The sequence below is a fragment of the Mesocricetus auratus genome, unplaced genomic scaffold (genome assembly GCF_017639785.1).
Source record: "Mesocricetus auratus isolate SY011 unplaced genomic scaffold, BCM_Maur_2.0 Super-Scaffold_100014, whole genome shotgun sequence".
NCBI lineage: Eukaryota > Metazoa > Chordata > Mammalia > Rodentia > Cricetidae > Mesocricetus > Mesocricetus auratus.
This window is the reverse complement of record NW_024429197.1, coordinates 19,624,036-19,644,046: the sequence shown is the minus strand read 5'-3', so window position 1 is coordinate 19,644,046 and position 20,011 is coordinate 19,624,036. Positions and strand designations below refer to the sequence as shown.

The window sequence follows — 20,011 nt, the reverse complement described above, 5'->3', positions numbered from 1 at the left end:
ACTTAGCACCAATTCAACTATGCACTTATACACATGAATGTACCATGCACACAATGAAGTTGAAGTGTTTGGGAAGGGAGAGAGGGGAGAAATTAAAAGAAAAAGAAATGAAGAGAAAAATATCAAAATGACAAAATAATTTAGTAACATAAAAATGAAAACACAAATACCAGGTGGTCGGCATGCTGTTTCTGCAGGACATCCTGTTTGTAATCCTTTACGAACACTGTACTGAGCTTGTCCTCAACCTCAGACAGCCAATTGAGCACCTCCACCTCATCCTCCCCAAACAGTCTAGCGTTGAACAGTGCCTGCTCAAGCAGGGTTGCCTTCCGACAGCACCGGTCTTGAATCTCACTGTATCGGGACTGCAATGAGTCTAGCTTTTCTGACATGATACCCTGTTCTGCAGGACATGTCAGGGAGGAGAGTGATTGCCCAATTTTAACTGCCTGGTGCACATCTGTTGCATGGTTTTCTATTTCTTCCTCTAGAGCCTGGAAATCCAGATGGAAAAAATGAATAACAAAAAATAAATGAAAAGCAAACATGAAACAATGAATAACAAACAATAGAACAAATTGAAATAAAAATTCACCTGTTGCATGACAAAAACAATATAAAAAATGGCATGCAAGCTGTTTTTACTCCCTTTGCTGTTAGCCTATTAGTCAATGTCTACTTACTCCAACCCAATGTATCTTTTCCAACTAATAATTTGACCTTATCTTAAAATAAAAACTCCATAAACATTTTCTAGAGAATGCTGGAGCTTTTAAGTTTCTACCTCCAGTTGTTTATCTACCATAACACCTTCCTACCTTGTGACGAATGATCTGCTGATGTATTTTGGCAGTCTGAGTGCCAACAGGTTCCGAGTTAGCAAGCTTTTTCTCTGTGACAGATAAGAAGTCAGAAATAGGCTCAGCTGTCTCATGGAATTGTTTGGCCAGAACCAAGATATCTTCCAGCTGTTTTTGCCTACACAAATACACAGAACAAGTTGCTCAGGCAGGAAGTCATGTAGTATTAAATTCAGTAAAAAGTGCTGTCTTTACTAGGCATGGTTTAAGTGTTCATAGTAAACAGAACACATTATTAGGTAGCACTGCTTTGTAGATGCAGTAGTTTGCACTGCATTATTTTCCATTGGCCTTCTCTAAGGTGTGCTGGATAATTATCCCATGATTAAAACAGAGAAAGCTAACCCTAATAGCTTAAACAAGCATTTATCCAGTCACTCCATTAGTAGTAGTAGTCAGCTAAGGATAGAAGGGGCTCTTTTAGCACTCTTCCTCAGACCACCTTCCACATATCAGAATGGAGTGTAGCATGTGCACCACTGGAACAAATAAATAAATAAAACTTAAAGGAACCCAAATCAACTGCTGTCCTGTGTTACTCTATTCTTGCTATTTCTGCAAGAGAGTGAAGAGAAAATTAAAGTAGTAAATCTATGAGCTAGAAGTCCCTCCCCAGTTTCAGAAATTCAATTAGGCTTCTGGCAGTTTCAAGCCAAAACTGTACTATGAGTCCAAATTTAAGACAGACAGACAGACATACATACATACAGACAGACAGACAGACAGACATACAGACACACACACACACACTCTTTACAGATCGTTTGGAATCTTAAATCTTATATAATATCCACATTAAGCTAGGATTTTAAGTATATTGTACATTAAAAAGTGGAGAGGAAGCTGCCTTAGATAGAGAACTTGGAAATAACCACAGATCTGTATGAACACCAAATTAGTAATAAATGGCCATAATTCTGAGTTTGGACACTAAGGACAGACTGAATGGATAATGATTTTTAAAAGGCCTGTTACTACTGGGGCATGTAGCTCAGTAGTAGAACTCTTGACCAGCATGCATGAAGTTCTGGGTTCAATGCTTAACACTGGCAAAATAAATAAAATGAAATAAAAAACTGTTTCAAAAACTCAAACTATAACTTGGCTAGACTGTAGGTGTCTGCATCTGTTATTTGGAATAGCAACCACTCAAATCAAGCAGTCTACGATCTTAGAACTTATGAGTAACTATAGCTCAGTTTCTGAGAGTAATATGTGGATTATTTCCAAACACATGTCAATAAAAGCCACTGAACACCCTCCAAAGCAATACATGAGTTATCCAAGAGCTTTTAAAGCACTTCAGTGACTGTAAATCAAACACAGGACAAAATAATGCCTCAAATCCCTTACCTGGTCGCTGCCTTGTTGAGGAGTTCAGTCCATCTACTTTCAAGACTTTCAAGCTGCCCAGTGATTTTCTCTCTATCAGCCAGCTCAGCTGACTGGGCTATTCTGCCCCCTTCTGCCTGAAGCATATCCACTGTGGCCTTTCGATCATCTAGGAGTCGCTGGAGCAACTGTGGCATATATGTTTAAAGAGATAGGGAAGTAACAGCACACGGTGATTTAAAAGTAAACCAAGAGCCAGTTGTAGTGGCACACATTTTTAATTCCAGCACCAGGGAAACAGAGGCAGGTGGATCTGAGTTTGAGGCCAGCCTGATCTACATAGTTAAGACTCTGTCTTAAAAACAAAACAAAAAACACAAACAACTTATCTTGGGGAATCCGAAGCTTAATAGAACCAAAAAGTATGTGAAGCAGTATAGTTCCTACCACCCCCACTCACTTCAGTTTTTAAATAGTACCATGGCTGGTCCACATAATGAATTCTTGGTCAGCCATAGAGTCTCAGAAAACAAATAAGCAAAAGACAAAATCACACAGAAAAATCATTAGGATCTGAAATGGCAGATATGTTGATTAGCTTAAGGCAGTCACTTCACAATGTATTATTATACATATCAAAACTTGTATGCTGTAAATATACACAATTTCATTTGTTATTATATCTCACTAAACTAAACTCACTAAAACTAGAAAAAAGTCAAACTTCTTTTAAGATAAACACTGTTTTCTAAAACAGTTTTCCCCTTGGTGTACATTCATTGCACCTGATTATTTTTGAAACATGATTTATGCTATGTAGTCAAGGCTAGCCTGAAACTCTTAAAAAAATCCTCTTGCCAGAGCCTCCCAAGATCTGGTTTTGAAGGTATGTGACACAACGCATAGCATTAAAAAAAATAACAAAATTGCATTGAGATAGAGATTAACAAAAATATAATAGAGGACTGTGGAGATAGAGAGCTCAGTTGACACAGGGCTGGTTCAGCATGCACGAAGCCCTTGTTCTGATCTCCAGCATTGCATAAACCACGTAAAGTTCACATTTGTTTTTGTCTTTTCTTGTTTTCTTTTTTTGTTTTTCGAGGCAGGGTTTCTCTGTATTGCTTTGGAGGTTGTCCTGGAACTCGCTTTGTAGACCAGGCTGGTCTCAAACTCACAGAGATCCACCTGCTTCTACCTCCCGAGTGCTGGGATTAAAGGCATGAGCAGTTGTGATTATATACATAACATCCATGTTAAGATTGGTCCCTGACACCCTGTCACATAATGGGAAAGAGTTCATAGAACCCACCCTTTCTTGAGGATCTGATACAATTAGCAGCAGAAGGAAGAGGGAAAGGCATTTTATTTTTCAGTAGTACAGCCATTTGCAAGGTACCCACATTCCTGTAAACAATTTTAGTGACACTTACTAGATCTCTCTTACACACACAAAGTAGAAGTAGGGCTAGGAGGGAAGAAGGGGACAACTAGAGGAGGGACAAGTGGGTAACGGAGGGTGAATGTGATCAAATTATATTACATATAACATGCTAACATTAAGCAAATAAGACAAAAAATATAGACAAGTCATGCACGACATACATTATTTTGAATATTGCTGATCTTAAAATATGACACATGAGCAAGTATGTAACTTGCTCAGTCTAACAAATGCCACAATAAACCAATAAAAATCAATTTCCGCCTTTCTTCTCAGGAGAACACAATGTAGGCTAAGGTTCTACTGAAGCTCTGATGTGCTCCTTAAGTTATAAGCAAATGTTTCTCTGTCACCGTGGCCATCTCAGTTCGCTGTCTCTACATTCTCACTTACCTTCTGTTCTTGGATCTGTGCTTTTACCACCTTATACTCAGCAGATGGAGGCTTCTGATTGGCTATGAGCTCCTCAGTGTCTGCTAACCAGCTGAGCAATGGCTCTAAGGCATCTTGAAATTTCCCACAATGTAACAAAGCCTCCTGTAGTTGTGCAATTCTTTGTGCAACCTGTGTCACAGACATAGAGGGCTCATTAACAAGAAAGAGAGCTGTATTTACACTACTATTTACCCTTTTAGTAATTATAGATGGCAACACCTAAATTTTGTTGGCATTTAGTTTCAAGGGCAATCTTAGGTTTAGATTCTTTTTCATCCCTTCCCGTCCCAGCACAGGAGTTACTTGCTCACTACTCACCTTTTTATTCAGTGTATTCCATCGAGTATTGATCTCCTCCATGTCATGCTCTAAACCCTGCACATCACAGTTTTTTCCTGCACTCTGAATTAATCCCTGGCCAAGTCCATTCACCTGCTGCAATTTCACCTGAAGAGGATCCACTTGTTCTTTCTGAAACATCTGGATAATTGCAAAGCAAAGTAGATTTACTCTAGAGGACATTAAGCCTTCTACAATGCGGTATCTGGTCATTCTCAAGAGAGTTATATAACTTAATGAAGGAAGGCAAGTGACAAAGAGGAAACTGTAAACATCAGAACAGTGAGGTACCAAGACACATGGGTTCATGTTTCAGTTACATATTTTCCTGTGTATCCTCTTGGTAACATCCACCCAGAAGCAGTTATTGTACTACTTAGGTCTTTAGCCCAGTGACTCAGTATCTTCTTTCAAATTGGTTGCTTAATTTTTAATGCTAAAAGCTATAGGGAATAGTGAAGTATTAGTCATAAAATAACTATGAATCGTGAAAGGGAAAATGCTATCAAATTACAAGTACTTAAGATCTTGGAAAAATGCCGTGGAGAATAGTTAGTTGCTTGACCACTGACAACAGGCAATGTACTTTTCTGGCTACGATGAATAACTCAATCAGTTAAAACAAATCAACAGTGTAAAAAATGCAATGCTCATAGCTTAATACCCCTGTGGCCATTTAACTTCATTCTGTTTCAGGGCCACAGACCACATTCAATCATCTTGAAACAGTACTCCCCTGTCTACAAAAGAAATGCTCCTGACAACTCTGACACGTATGCTGAGTAAGACATAGGAATATAAAATACTTTAAAAAGATGATACCACGGATTATGTCCACCAGGAAACAAAAGAATTTTAAAAACAGTGGGAATAAGTATAGTAAGCAATATGCCTGTTTTTCTCTACTGCAGTTAAAACAGACATTTCTAGATGCAACAGTCAGACCAAACAAATGGTACTTTTGAAAACTGGGTGTAAGCCACCAAGCCTATATAGTCTCAGCACTCAGGAGGAGACAGACAGATCAGGAAGCTCCGATCATCATCAGAAACATTACACTGAGAACCTGTGGCCTTTCTGGGGTACATGAGGCCCTATCTCAAAATCAAAAACCAAAACAAAGACACGCCAAACTTTCTTAAGGGAAAGAATGAGAAATTAATTCCTAAGAACTGGATTCTCTCAATTATTAGAGCAAAAAATTAGCCATATTTTACCAGCCTTGCTATATATACTTTCTTTTTCCTCTCCCCCACTTCCACACAAAGAGGAGGACAAAATAAACATAAAAAAGAACTGAATATTTAAGCAAGACCAATTTTATTCTACAACAGACCATATATCACACTAAGGTTAAGAATCTAATTCCAAAGGAAGAGGGAAAAGCCCGGTAAAAACTGAAAAAGGTCATGAAGGAAATCACCAGTACACTTCACTTTACACTACAACTTGATCATATTGTATTTTGTTAGGCAAACTACAAAGAATTCAGATTCAACAAAATATAGTTCTCAGAAAACAAACAAACAAAAAACCACCCAAGTGCCACATAGCTCTGTTCTGTAACACTAAAGATACTATTCTGAAGACAAACCAAGGAGTGAGGATGGGGGCAGATGAAGGATATTATGAGGACACAGGGCTCTGGAATTATTAATATTGGTGAGGATTAGAAATGGAGGGACAAGTTAGACAAGAGGCAAGGCAGGTGGATCTCTGAGTTTGAAGCCAGTCTGGTCTACAAAGTGAGTTCCAAGACAGCCAAAGCTGTAGTACAGAGAAACCCTGTCTGGAAAAAAATAACAACAACACAAACAAAACAGAAACTGAGGGACAAGGTGGAGAAGTCCAGGAAGACAGAGGGATGGTATTAAGCCTACACTGAAGGGCTCTTTTTACTCTATCAAATCAAATATATTCAAGCTATTTTTTTAAAGATCCGTTTTTATTAGTGTGTATGTGAGCATTGGTGGGGCTGTAGTTACTTTTATCTTTGGTAGTACTGCATTTCCATTTGAATCCTGGCTGATCTTTTTTCCTTTTTTTTCCTTTATGTTTCTGTTCTCTTTCTCTTCTTCTTTATCTCTGAATGGAGAATGTTAGTCAAAAGTTTTCTTTAAAATTCTTGTTTATTTGAGACAAGCTTTACTATATAGCTCAGGCTAGCCTAGAACTCACAATCCTCCTGATTGCTAGGCTAATTTGTAGGTTTACATCAACATGCCTGGCTTTCTCTTTTCTTTTAGTGTCCTGACCAGGCAATTTAATCTATCTCTATCACTTTAATTGGTTACTGATAAATACTTATGGTTCTCAATTTAAATCTCTCTTCTAAGCTTCAAATCCGCTTTCTTACTATCTATTTATATACCAAACACTTACAGGTACCTTGAACTAATGGTTCCAATCAAACAGTATCTCTCTCTCACTTCCCTATCCCTTCAAATGTATTCCTTCCTAAGTCAAATCCTACCATTTGTTCTTGAAAGCAGTAATTTACTACTGTCCAGTTTGTATTTAACTGTATAAACCAGATTTTATGTTATCCTGGGTAACTGACACACCTCCAATATAAAATCTATCAACAGGTCTTAATTCTACTTGCAAAGTACTTCTTGATTCTATCTAATTGTCTCCAAATCCTCCTTGACAGTTTATAATTATATATTTACAAGAGCCATTTTTTGTGCTCCATATCTGCCTCCCATATGCTACTATAAGGCCTACATGGGCAGGCACTGTGCCAGGTCCATTCACTGCAAGAGGCTAGACTCTGGCAAAAAGTTGATGCTCAGTAATTATTTATTTCTTGAATGAATGACTCCTTGTATAGAAATTGCTTAAGGGAAAGCAAACAAACCCATGACAGATCTGCCTATCAGCTGGACATTCAAACACTGAACTGGTGTTGTGATGATGCCCAATTTTTGCTTAAAAAGACTTCCTCGGCCAATTTTAAGTTTATAAAAGCCCTACTTTGTATAAAAGGCTGCCCCCTCTTCCTCTGAACTTTTGACTTATGTAACACTGTGGGAACCTATAGGTAGGGGGTTTAAGTAACAAGGGACTGTTTTCAGTGGCCTGAGATACCAATACAGAAATAATGAATAAACTAATATTTTGCTTCTTTTAACCAAGCTCTTGTCAGTTCCTATTACAAAGCTTATATATTCAAAGAGAACAGAACCGTTCTACTTTTAGCTAGGTATACATGTGGGCATTTGCACATACATAAAACACACAAGCTCTGAAGCTGTTTACTTGAAACCAAATTCAACTTGTTGAGTTCTAAGTATCTGCATAGAAAACAGGTTCCTTTGCCTCTAAAAATCTCCTAAAAGCCAAGTATGGTGATTCACATCTGCAATATCAGCACTCAGGAGGCTGAGGCAGAAGGACTCCACCAGTCTGAGGTCAGCCTGTGCTTACATAGTGAATTTCAGGCACTTACCAAACCCACACTTACCAAACAAAACAACTCTCTAAAAATGTAAAAACTGGAATTCATACAACCTTGGGAAAAACACCTTTCCATTTCCTGCAATGTTACAGATGGACCTGGGACTGTGTGCATGGCAAGCAAGTATTCTACCAATCAGACACATGTCCAGCTCTGAGAAACTTCTTTTAAAATCCAACTAATAATTATTTCAGTAGTATGTTTCTTCCTCTTCCCTCCCCATCCTCATTTATAGCTCAGGCTGCCCCATAATTATGTAGCAGGCTGGCCTCAAATATCCCATGCCCAATGACCCACGTGCTCCAATTGTAGGCATGCATTACAATGCCTGGCTTCAATAATCACTTTCAAAATAGCCAGGTGTGGCGGTTCATAACTTTAATCCCAGAGCTTTAATTACAAAGGCAGAGGCAGGGAGATCTCCATGACTAGCCTGTCTACATAGTAAGTTCCAGGCCAACTAGAACTACACAAGGGACACTGCCTCAAATAACCCCACTTAAGGAATGAGTGGTGGGCAGGAGGCAGAGGCAGAGGCAGGCGGATCTCTGAGTTTGAGACCAGCCTGGTCTACCGAGCGAGTTCTAGGACAGGCTCCAAAACAATACAAAGAAAAGCCAAAAAGAAAGAAAGGAAGAAAAAAATAAAGAATGAATAGTGGGATGGCACCATTTCCTTCTCCTGTTCCTGGAAGGGTTCCAGAGACCTGCACTGAGGCTGAGGATTTCTCTGAATTCCTCTTTATGCAGATCAGATTGGTTCTTTATACATTCATCCCTCTCCACTGATTGCTGCTGTAGGTTTTATACCAGAAGTATTTCATATCTCAAGAGTACAAGGAACTATTCTATCACTGACCTGCTATTCGAACTTGAGAGGGGACTGCAATCTCAGGATCAATCCTACAACCCATAGAGCATAACAGATTCTAACTTGACAGGAAGCTATATCACAAGATAACTGTGGGACCCAAAGGGAAATAACCACCACCCAACTAAACAGGGGGATTTGTTTGCAGCTGGGAGGCAGAGGCAGGCACTTTATCCTTACAATCCTCTCAGGGTTCTACCTTACCAAGTGAGGAATCTTGAGTGAGAAGACTCAGATCACCCAATCTCCCCAGAGTGCTTCAGAAGCACTCAGGTCTCACTCAAAGTTCAGTGTAATTCGGCCTCAATGTATGCATCAGGAAGAAACATGAACTCTTTTGATTTTAGGAAACAGACTTGCTATATTTTTTCTTTCTTTTTAAAAAAAATTTTTTGCTATATTTTTTCAAAGGAGGAATCACACTTTCTTGTTATTAATCTTTTTTAAAAAGTAAAACGTCTATGTACAAAAGTGTTACTTTGGGCTCCAACATATGTAAGTAAAAAATGAATAAAAATTTTATGCCAGAGAAAATTAAGATACATTTTCCCTCTAAACTCAATAGAAAATCTAAAAACTACAAGTCCAGGGGCACAGAATTAACAAGAGGAGGACTTATGCTGTCACTAGTTACCAACAAGTGAGAAAACCTGCAATTCTCACTTACTCTATAGGCCCTTCCTGCCAATGAAATGAACAGCAATTACCTCATGTGAATTTAATCCATCAGTTGTAGCCAGAGGCACTTTCCCATGTAGCACTGGGCCAGGCACCTCTTTTATTTCAAATGCTGAAGAATCAAGGTCCTCCTGAATCCACATTCCAGAGGAGGAAGCATCTTCAAAAACAGGAGTTTCTTCTGCAGTGGGCACTGAATCAGTGTGGGTAGTTCCTCCCAGGAAGGGTTCACCAGGAGAGACCATTTCCTCCACAGCAAGCACTGCATTAGCTGGAGCGACATACCATGCTGGGAGGGACACATGAACTGCTTGACTATCATGCTTCTCTGGGGTAGGTTCTTCAAGAACTGGGACAGCAGACTCCTCTGGTGTAGACCGTGCAAGAGAAGCAGTGCCAGACTCCTCTGCAGCAGACACTACAACTGTTGTAGCATCGGGCTTCTCGGAGGCGAGCCCTTGAGTGTCAGGCTCCTCTGAGGTACCGTCCTCATCTCTGATGGGCACTGTAACAGTCTCCACAGGAGGTACTGCATCAGATGAGGCGGCAGCCTGCTCTGGGGCTGATAATGCAGTAGCTGTAACATCCTCCTCTGAGATGACCACTGAAGCAACTAGGATATCCTCTTTGGGGAAAGACACGAATGGAGCAGCTACAGCAGTTTCCTCTGAGGCAGAGGAGTTGGCAGCAGGCTCCTTCAGGGCAGGCACTGCTATAGCTGGGATATCTCCTGGCACGGGCACTACAGCATCCAGGGCATCGTCTATGGTGGGTACTACAGGAGTTGAGGCATGCCCCTGTTGGCTGGATACCCATTCCTCTAAACCTGGTATAGTGTTACTGGCTTTGGTGATTTGTTCTTCGGGAAAGATGTTCAGTGTTAAATCTAAATCTCTCATTTCCACATCCCCTTCCTGTGATAATGCCATACTCAGCTCAGGTTCTCTATCATTCATGGTTTTTGCTCCAGCTCGAAGTCTCAGTTCTCTGTCCAGCAGATCCTCTGACTCTGGAGACTTCAAATGTACTGGAGATCCATTGTCTAAGAGAGTCACTTGACAATCCAGCTCTTTTGTTTCACCATCCTTATCACAAACTTTCTCCATGGACAACTCACAAGGGTCTACATTTCCCAATGATGTCGGATTGTTAAATTCTGGACTATTTATAGTTCCCTTTGCACTTTCTAAATGACTCTCATCTGTTAATACATTTGAATCAGAGGATGACACCTTTACTTCAGGTCCTGAGGTAACATTTTGTTCATAATTAAAAGCAAAACCAAGAGGCATCTTTTCCATCTCTACCTCTACATTCCCCTTAGTCTGACTGCAGATTACCTGGGACAAATTGCCATTTTCTTTGGCTAGTTCAGAAGGAGTAATGACTGGAAGTTTTTCTTCACAAGAGGCTCTGGGATTAGAGTTCAGCAATCCTCCTATGTCCAGCTCCCCAGGCTCCAGACCCAGAGACTTAAATTCCCCACCAATCTTGGGGCTAAAAGGCACTTTTTCACACTCCTTGCTAACAGTGGAAGTATCCCTCCTGCTATTAGGGTGAGGACTAAGTTCAACAGCTTTAGGCACCTGAGAAGAATCCAGGGCATTGCAATATTCACCATCCAATCCGGTATCATGGTCCTTTATCCTTACACTTACAAGACCCACATGCTGTTCCTTTTCTAAGGCAGCTTCTGGATAATGACTAATTAAAAGAGAATCTTCTGCATCTTGGGCTGAGGCCAACTCTTCAGAAGAGGCTTGACTCAGCAGCTCAACTGAAGAAGTTACTCCTTCCTCAAATAAACATTCCTTCTCAAGTTCAAGAAACATTTGCACAGAATCTGTGTCAGAGAGCTGCTCAGCTTCAGTGGGGCCCTGGAACCCTGAGATCAGACTCTCTAAGCCCTGAGCAGTTCTGTTTTGCACCTCACTGATAACTTCACCTGCAGACACACAGGTGTAGTCAGGGGGTGCACCCTTGGGAACAGAAACAGGTAGAACAGAAGCAGGTTGATCCCTCATTGGCTGCAGATCACCAGAACAGCAAATCTGATGAAGGGCTAGGTGGTCAGAAGTCCCCAAGAGAGATGAGCAATCGGATCTATCCTGTACCACTGTTACTGTGTTTGCTTGTTCCCCTTCTTCAAAAATACCTGTTAAGCTCGTCTTCTCATTTGCAACTAGAAGACTCTCTCTTCTCTCTGACAATTTCTCTTCCTCCCACTCCTCCTCAGCCTCCATCATGATCCATCGCTCATCCTCTTCAAATTTTAACTCAGACTCTGTCTTTTCTCTCAAGCTAGGTGTTATAAGAATATGTAATTCTGGATCCAATAGCTCTTCACTCAGGCAAGGAGAGAGAGGTGGTAGTTCCACAGTGCATGCACTGTCCCCAAGGGGGTGCTGCTTCTCACTGAAGCCTCCCTTAGAAGTTTTCATGGCCCTAGGCCAGGTTGCACTTGAAAATCTGTGTTCCTGCATTTCATCTGAGTTACCACTTGCTGCTGCAGCTTCTGACTCTAGAGACTGGAATTCATGGGGAGAGCTCTCACTGTGCTGTTGGAATCTGAAGTCTTGGCAGTCTCTCAAGTTTTTTACATCTTGCACTTCTGGAATATCTACAGATTTAGACATGTGCTCCAAAGTTACAGACTCAGACTGAGGTTCCCTGTGGTCAAAGTGACCAGAACTTTCTGTCAATGCAGAACTGGATTCCTTTTTCTCTTGCAAGGAAGTATTTGAAGCACCAGCTTCCGAGACTTCACTGAGAGAAGCCTCCATCCTCTCTGCAAATTCTGGGAAGTTGGGTGGCATGAAGGACTTCCACGATCTCCTGTTAATGTTATCTTTGCGCTCTGCATTTGGCCGACGTCTGGGTGGCACAGGTGCTGACTTTTGCACATCACTGCTTAGCTTCAATGCATCAAATATTATTCTCTCATCCAGTTTTTTGCCTTCTGGCACTCTAGATTCAAAAACATTAGATGACGCTCCTAATGTACCATTGCTGGATATGGTACTTCCTTCCATCTTCTCCATGGTGCTTTTTGAAGTCTGATTAAGTTTTGACCCCTGGTCAATCTGTTCATTTATTCTCATTGTATCATATATAGACCGCTGTGGAACATAGCAATCTTCTATATAGCCATCCTCCTCTTCCCCTTTCCCCAGGCAGGTGGGGTTCCGCCTTAAACAGTCTGGCCTGCTAAGTGGCTTACCCATACTTTTTCAATAAAGATGAGCCATCAATCTTTCAAAAGTTTCCCCTCCACAGGTTCTCTTACATGCTTATACTCCAAACCACCAATTGCATCTGCCTTCCAGAAAGATCTGGAAGTTCCAATTCGAAACCATTTTGGGAGAAACTCTAAGACAAACAGGTTTTTCCTCACAGGCTAGAAGCCTCATAATTGCAGGCAGACAAATGATATTATTTGATCAACAAGCATAAAGTAATTACTTGTATGGCTTCTGGTTTTACTTTTCTAAAGAGCACTGCCTTTTCAAATTCAGTCAGCAAAAATCATTTGTTATTGACAAGTCTTATTCGATATCTAGTTTCACTCAATTCTCACCGAAGCTGAGTTGGAAGCAGAAAATTTAAACCAATTATGTCCTTTAATAACAATGGCACACCCTTGCTAGCCTTCAAGTATGGTCCAAGCTCCTAAGAATTCCTTTCATTTTATCCTGTGTTCAACCCTGAAGAGTCCAGCTGGTCTGAATTAGCCATTCGTCCTCTCTAGTAGGGGTGTTTGCATTTGAACAGGGCTGGTCAGCGGATATTCCTGCAACTTTAAACACAGGAAGTCCTTCATTCGGGGCCGGCTTGGGGCTTCCTGTCTCCAAAACATCATGGCATTGTTGTGGCTTCCAAGCCAACACTGTATCGTGGCTGCAAAACAAGGCGAGCGGAGGCCCTCGCTGGGCCTTTCAGAAGGCGGGCAGGCTGCGGCAGCGGCCAAGAGGGCTGTCTGAAGGACTCATTCAGCACCGCCCGCAAACCCGCGCCATGCCTCGTACCCGGAGGGCCAGGGTCGCCTCACCGCAGCCTTGCAGGTGGCTCCCGGACGCGCTGGCCTCCGGTCTCGCACTCAGGAAGTTAGTTTGTCCCTCGGGCAGCAGAGTCCCATGTCCTGTGGGCGCCGCCTCCTAGGCCGCCGCAAGTCCCGGGCCCCCAGCCGCCTCTTCGTGGGCTGCATGACAAGCAGTCGCCTTTTTTTCCACCACGCCGCCGGCGGCCTTGCGGCCGTCCTCCCCACCCGCAGCTGTCACGGTCCCGGCATGCAAACTTCTAGCTGGGAACAAAAGGCTTCGCTCCGGCCACACGAGGGGGGCGAGCCCGCCTCACTCACGCCGTGCGGCCCGCTCACCCGCTGCTGGCTGGAACTGCTCGGGTGGCGGGCAGCTCTCCTCCCCCTTCCAGCGCCGCCACTGCCACCGCCCCGCCCGGGCAGCCCCCTTGGAAGCCCGGGAGCGCGCGTCGCGGACAGCCAGGGAGGAGGACGGGGGCGGGGCCAATAGGGAGCCCCGTCGGGAGGGAAGGGGGCGGAGGCAAGGATTGGAAGCTGAGGCGCCGAGGGAGGGGCTTCTCGGGGTTGGGGCAAGGGACCCCAGAACATCCCTCACCCCCACCCCTCAGCTCACTCCCTCCATACCCGCGGGCGTAGAAGAGCGCCCGCCCGCGAGGGTGAGCAGAAGGAGCAGTTCTGGTCACGCCGGGCAAATCCCCTGACAAAGGAAAGCCCCGCCCTCCTAGCGCTCACCCCCCCACCCCACCCCCGTTTCTTTCCAACCCGCGGGATCCGAGCCCAGCCCAAGGGCGAACTCAGAAGGGGCGCCCCCGCCTCCCCCACTGCCAGCCGATTGTGGCTAGGGCCACTCGGGGCCCCATCTGCCAGTAGAGACGCACGGACTAGGGTGGGCGGTCTGCACTACCCTAGGCTCCAACGGTAGTCCCTGTGTTTTTCCAATGTCACCTCTGGAACTGACCAAAGAAGAGTCAAGTCTTAAACACTGTCTTTTCTTGGTAGCCCATGGAATTAAGTTAGACTTAGAAACTAAGTTATTGGATAAACTCTAGGCACAGTTTCCCTTCTCAAGTATGTTAGATTTTGGCCCATTGCCCCACCTGGACTTCTACCCAGACTTCAGCGGTCTTAATGACTGGAAAATGGGGTTCGGGTTGGGGTACACTAGCAGGAACAGCTCATGCCCAACACTTGGACTGTTTTTTTTTTTTTTATTGCTGTACATGTCTAAGGAAACCTGAGCCTCCTTGGAGCTAGATGTGTATGAGTCCATATTTCAAGTCTGAGAGAGAGAGAGAGGAAGGGAGGGAGAGAGAGAGAGGGAGAGAGAGAGAGAGAGAGAGAGAGAGAGAGAGAGAGAGAGAGAGAGAGAGAGAGAGAGAGAGAGAGAGAGAATATTAAAGAAACGTGTTATACAACCCAACAAAACAGGGTTTTGGCTTTTAGAAAAACTATAGTGGCTGTTAAAGAACAAAGCAACCCAGAAGACTGCCTGCCAGAGGCAGCTCGCATCTCTGTAAGGTGCAATACTTTCCTCCTTTGTGATGGCCCCTCTGATTTCATGAAGGAAAAAAGAAAGTCCACATTCCTGTTGGCCCCTGTGATCAATATAGATAATAAAACTTATGAAAAAGTTATTTTCACCCTCCACACAAACAGTAAATAAAACCAGTCATTGGTGTGTGGAGACCCAGCAGTGAAGCCTGGAGTTAAGCCTTAGACTAATTTGAGGAGCCAGCAATTCCCTTGGCAAAAATGAGGTGCAGGCTGAAGCCCATGGTTAGACTAGGCAAGTAAAAGACAACTTTGCCTGGTAAAATGTTTCACACTTCATTTCTTACTTCAAAAGAAGCTGATCAATTCTACCCACTCAAGTACAAGGACTCTTTCCATGTGTAAGTGGAAGGGAGTACTGGAATGTTCTAGATTGTATTGTTTTATTCAAGATACCCTATTCCTTACATTTACAACTTTTAATAGAGCTGTCTAGAATCCTGTAACCTCCTGGTCCAATTGGGCAAGACACTAGAACACTCTTCTATAAACACTGAGTGAAAAGAATCAAGATACTTGGTCTAGAGCAAGTTTTGGGGGTATGAGCAACATTAAGAATCTGAGGAGATGGGACGTGGGAGGAGGCAAATTTGTTCTGAATGTCTCCTTAAACTGGCACACCAAGATCCAAGGGCAGATTTCAAACCGTCAGTTTTCTCACAGTTATTCAAAGAATAAGGTGTCTCCTAAAAGTGGGACTTTTCTGATCCCAAAGGAGTATGAGCAGAAATCTAAGCAGTCATGTGCAATCTCAGGCAACACTCACAAATCTTAGTCTGTTCAGGATGAACCTTAAAGTTCTTTGAACCCCTGGCACACTGTGACCCAAAGGGCAGATCAGCTCACAGACCTGATTCTTCACAATTCATGGAATTCAGGTTTTAATTTTGTTGTAATTATTTAATATAACTAGAAAACCCCAAAGAGGACAGGATTAATTTCACTAGCGAGTCTTCCTAGCCAAACACATTCACCAAGTGTTCAGATATCATAACAGACTGTGTAGCATGCCAGGGCCCCTCTGGTTAGAAGAATCTGAGGAATTCTGGCTCTGGACTTAAGGGTGGGTGGTTATCCTATTATAAAGAATGATCTTGATGTGGAATCACAGCCTTCGCAGCGAGAAATTCCTTTCCTGTTTCCTCACCAAGTTAGGTGCCAATCAAGCCAGTCTTTTTCTAATTAACACCTATCTACCTTGTTTTACTCTCATAAAAGTTAAGATAAATAAAGATAACAATCTAGCAACTCAGGGTCAGACTCAGATTACCTATCAGTTTTAGTCATACTTTAATTAAAATGTTAAAATACTGCAGAGACTTCCTAAAAGTTTAAGCAGACCCTCTAGAAAAGATTCCACAGGGCATGATGGTATGTACCTTTAACTCCAGTCCTCCCATTCAGGAAGCAGAAGCAGATCTCTCACAGTTGGAGGCCATCCTGATCTTCAGTGAGGACCACACACACACACACACACACACACACACACACACACACACACACACACACACACACACACACACACACACACACACACACACACACTAGACTCACCCAGTCCAATTGTCCCACCCCTTCAATAAACAAAAACAAGGAAACAAAAAACCCCCAAAATAGCCACCAAAATGCCTCCTAATTTTGCTCATTTTTATCATTGGTATCTGTTAGCATGAGGAAGGCCTCTTTCTTTTACATCTTATTTTATCTGTTCATAAGTTTCTCTTTAGTTTTGGTATGTGGAATTCCGCCAGTAGCCATCTGACTGAAATACCTGATTCAGTTTTCACCCTCTCATTGCCCTGATAGCTCTAACACAAAAAGCATCCATACACTCACATGCCCTGCTAAACTTTTGAGGGAGAAACAAACAGAGAGCTCCAGAGTACCTCTTCAGATGCTTTCCCCACCCTGAGACCACCAATGGATGTGTTTAAGCCACATTTCAAATTAGCTTCCCATTAGTTGACTACAGAGCTCAAAGAATTCCCTACACATTTTGCAATTCTTTTTTTTTGTTTGTTTGTTTGTTTTTCGAGACAGGGTTTCTCTGTGGCTTTGGAGGCTGGCTGTCCTGGAACTAGCTCTTGTAGACCAGGCTGACCTCGAACTCACAGAGATCCGCCTGCCTCTGCCTCCCGAGTGTTGGGATTAAAGGCGTGAGCCATCAACGCCCGGCTACATTTTGCAATTCTTAAGAACAGAATTGGTGTTAGATTTTCCTTCTGTGAACTTAGAAGAACAATGTTGACCCTTCTAGTTTCTTCCTGCTGTCTTCCTAATTAAAGTGGGCTGAGTGGAATCCTCTCACACACTCATACCAGCTCCTCTCAAGGTTTGGATCTGACATTGTCTTTGTCTGCTCCAAACTGAACTGCCAGCTTACCAGGACAATCCAGAGACTGCCACATTTATCACAGCTCAGTGAATAAAATGCCTTCGCATCCACCTGACAGGGGCTCGTTCTGTCTCTCAGAGGATACTGAACAGAAGTGGATATAGGGGACTGGTTGGATCTTGGGGATTTTAAATCTACAAAATTTCTTTCATCTCAGCATATCTAGACTACATGAGCATTATTCAGAAGCAAGGGGAAACTCCACAGTATTAAGTCTGTACCCGTTGGGCATCAGTAACAACCATGTTTTGTGTTTTTGTTATTGTAAAGATAGCACATTCTGTGTGGCACAGAGATCAACAGAATATGGTGTGAAATTTTTTTCTTGTCTTAAATGGAAAACCAAAGGCTTTGAAAATATTTGAGTTCTTGTGTATTTCTGAATGCTTAAGAAAACTTTCCACACACTCTACAGGACTCCCATAACCCTTGCTTGTAGGGTGTCCAAAAGGCAGTGTATTGATTCCTTGTTTAGATTGATAGTTATCAAGAAAGAAATGACAACAAAAATGGGGAGGGTTTACAAGTTAGAAAGGCCTGGCAGAGGGCAGGAGACAGGAAGGCAAGAGGAATCAGAGAAGGCTTCTTGGAGGGACCAAACAAAACAAAAAGAATTAGCTCTGTGTATCAGGCTGGCCTTGAACTCACAGAGATCTGCCTGCCTCTTTCACCTGAGTGCTGGGATTAAAGGCGTGTGCCACTACCTCTGGGCCATTTTCTTCTTAAGTCAGGTGTTTGCTGATTTAAGCAGTAACCCTAGGCTGCTTCTATCTGTTGACAATCTTTCTGCCTCATCTTCAAGTGGGATTATAGTATGCACCACCATGCCCAGCAAAAATAAGTTCCCAAAGAACCAAATTTTCATTCAGCATGCCTTAACTAGAGGCTGTGTAAGAATGTCAAAATGGAAAGAAGTCTGTGCCAAGGGCATATATGCTTTATTCAGAAAAGCATTACCACAAGATTTAGCTAACTGTAAATCAGGTGGAGTAGCTCATGGCTGAGACAGGAGTAACATAATTTGAGGTTAGGACGGGCTACAGAGTAAGACCTTGTCTCAAGAAAGAAAAGAAAATACTTAACAGAAACGTGTGTGGGACACAGTACTCATTCAGCTGACATCTGTCTCTTTTTGCCTTACTTGAAAATCCAAATCCTTAACTTTTGAACCTTGAAGTGGTAAATATACTTGTCTTAAAGAAAAAGGAAGAAAGGGACGAAGCTAGTACAAATGAAGTAAGAGACTGAAAAAAATGAGTCAGATTTGGACTCACTAACTCAGTAGAAAGTAGAGGTTAGAGAGAAAATAAAGATAATGCTGTACTATTACTCTGGGGTTACCAAGGGCATGGAAGAACTCACAAAGCAGTATAGGGAAGAAGGTATTTGATTCATGTTGTTTAGAGTGTTCAAAGACAACTCATGTGGAGCTGGTCTACAACAGCCCCTCATACAGGAGATTCCACTTTGAGGTAGAGATATAGATTTAGAAACCTTTCACCATGGAACAGTGTCGGGCTGGCTGCCTCACCATGGCCGAATATAAGGAAAGAAGGTAGATGACAGAACTCCAGAAGACATATATTTGGGGAAGACAAATCCAAAAGAAAGCAGATCATTCTTAAGGGAGGAGGAAAGAACAACAGGAATGTAAGTAGATGCCAGGCATGGTAGCACACACCTGTAATCTCAGAACTCATGAGGTGAGGCAAGACCTCCAAGAGTTTGAGGCCAGCCTCAAGTCAAAGTTTCTCATGTTTGTGCAGATATGTGCATGTATCCATGCACCTGGAGGCCAGAGAACAATGTCTTCCTCTATTTGTTGAGAAAGGGCCTCTCTAAACCTGGAGTTCATCCACTATGATAGACTGGCAGGCCAATGAGCTCTAGGCTCCATTTGTCTGAGTACTCTTTACCCCCACCTCATCTCTGGGCTTATAGATGCATGCCACTATGTCTGATTTCTTTTATATGGGTTTTGGGGATCTAAACTCAGGTTTTTATGCTTGTGTGGGAGGTTCTTTTAGTGACTAAGCCATCTCTGCAGTTCCTAAAACCAAGTATTTAGGAAAGATGACAATGAACTAGACAATGTCATCAGATTAGTCAAGTAGGAAGTCAATGAATATTTCTAGAGAAATAATTTCAGGACTGATGGGTGCTGAGTCAGACAGCAGAGGTTAAGGATAACAGGTGTGTAGAAGGAAGTATTTGCCATCTCTCAAGATTTTCTTCTTTTGGCTCCCAAAGCACAGTGTTACCATGCCTCTTTTCCAGGCAGTTCTTTGTCTCCCTCCCTGTACTATTGAAGTTATATTCTTTTTTTGTTCTCCCTTTGGGTTTTTCGAGACAGGGTTTTTCTGTGGCTTTGGAGGCTGTTCTGGAACTAGCTCTTGTAGACCAGGCTGGTCTCGAACTCACAGAGATGCGCCTGCCTCTGCCTCCTGAGTGCTGGGACTAAAGGCGTGCGCCACCACTGCCCACTTTGAAGTTATATTCTTAAAAAATGTATTTTATGTGAATGATTGTCTTGCTGTATGTGCATGCCTGGGGTCTGTGGAAATCAAAAGGCATGGGATCACCTAGAACTGATCATGAACGTGATCTA

At 42.6% G+C, this 20,011-nt stretch overlaps 2 protein-coding genes across 28 annotated transcripts in view; both read right to left on the bottom strand.

The window, feature by feature from the left end:
- Macf1 (microtubule actin crosslinking factor 1) overlaps positions 1–20,011 on the bottom strand; it is a 332,217-nt gene that overhangs the window by 44,587 nt on the left and 267,619 nt on the right. For 22 of the 27 annotated variants that reach the window (XM_040756696.1, XM_040756695.1, XM_040756698.1 and 19 more), the window contains 5 exons: positions 4,393–4,554; positions 4,033–4,203; positions 2,217–2,383; positions 822–981; positions 171–497 (listed from right to left, as the gene is read on the bottom strand). In XM_040756696.1, the coding sequence (XP_040612630.1) occupies positions 171–497; positions 822–981; positions 2,217–2,383; positions 4,033–4,203; positions 4,393–4,554 (987 nt within the window). The remainder of the gene's footprint in view (positions 1–170; positions 498–821; positions 982–2,216; positions 2,384–4,032; positions 4,204–4,392; positions 4,555–20,011) is intronic. The other 5 variants (XM_040756703.1, XM_040756702.1, XM_040756708.1 and 2 more) reach the window with 1 other exon arrangement.
- On the bottom strand, positions 9,209–14,136 carry Kiaa0754 (KIAA0754 ortholog). Its single transcript, XM_013123866.3, has one exon. It carries the CDS (start codon positions 12,643–12,645, stop codon positions 9,412–9,414), a length of 3,234 nt encoding a protein of 1,077 aa, XP_012979320.1. The 5' UTR covers positions 12,646–14,136; the 3' UTR covers positions 9,209–9,411.

Coding starts and splice junctions, on each gene's coding strand:
- Kiaa0754 (XM_013123866.3), bottom strand. CDS start 12,645: ATGGGTAAGCCACTTAGCAGGCCAGACTGTTTAAGGCGGAACCCCACC.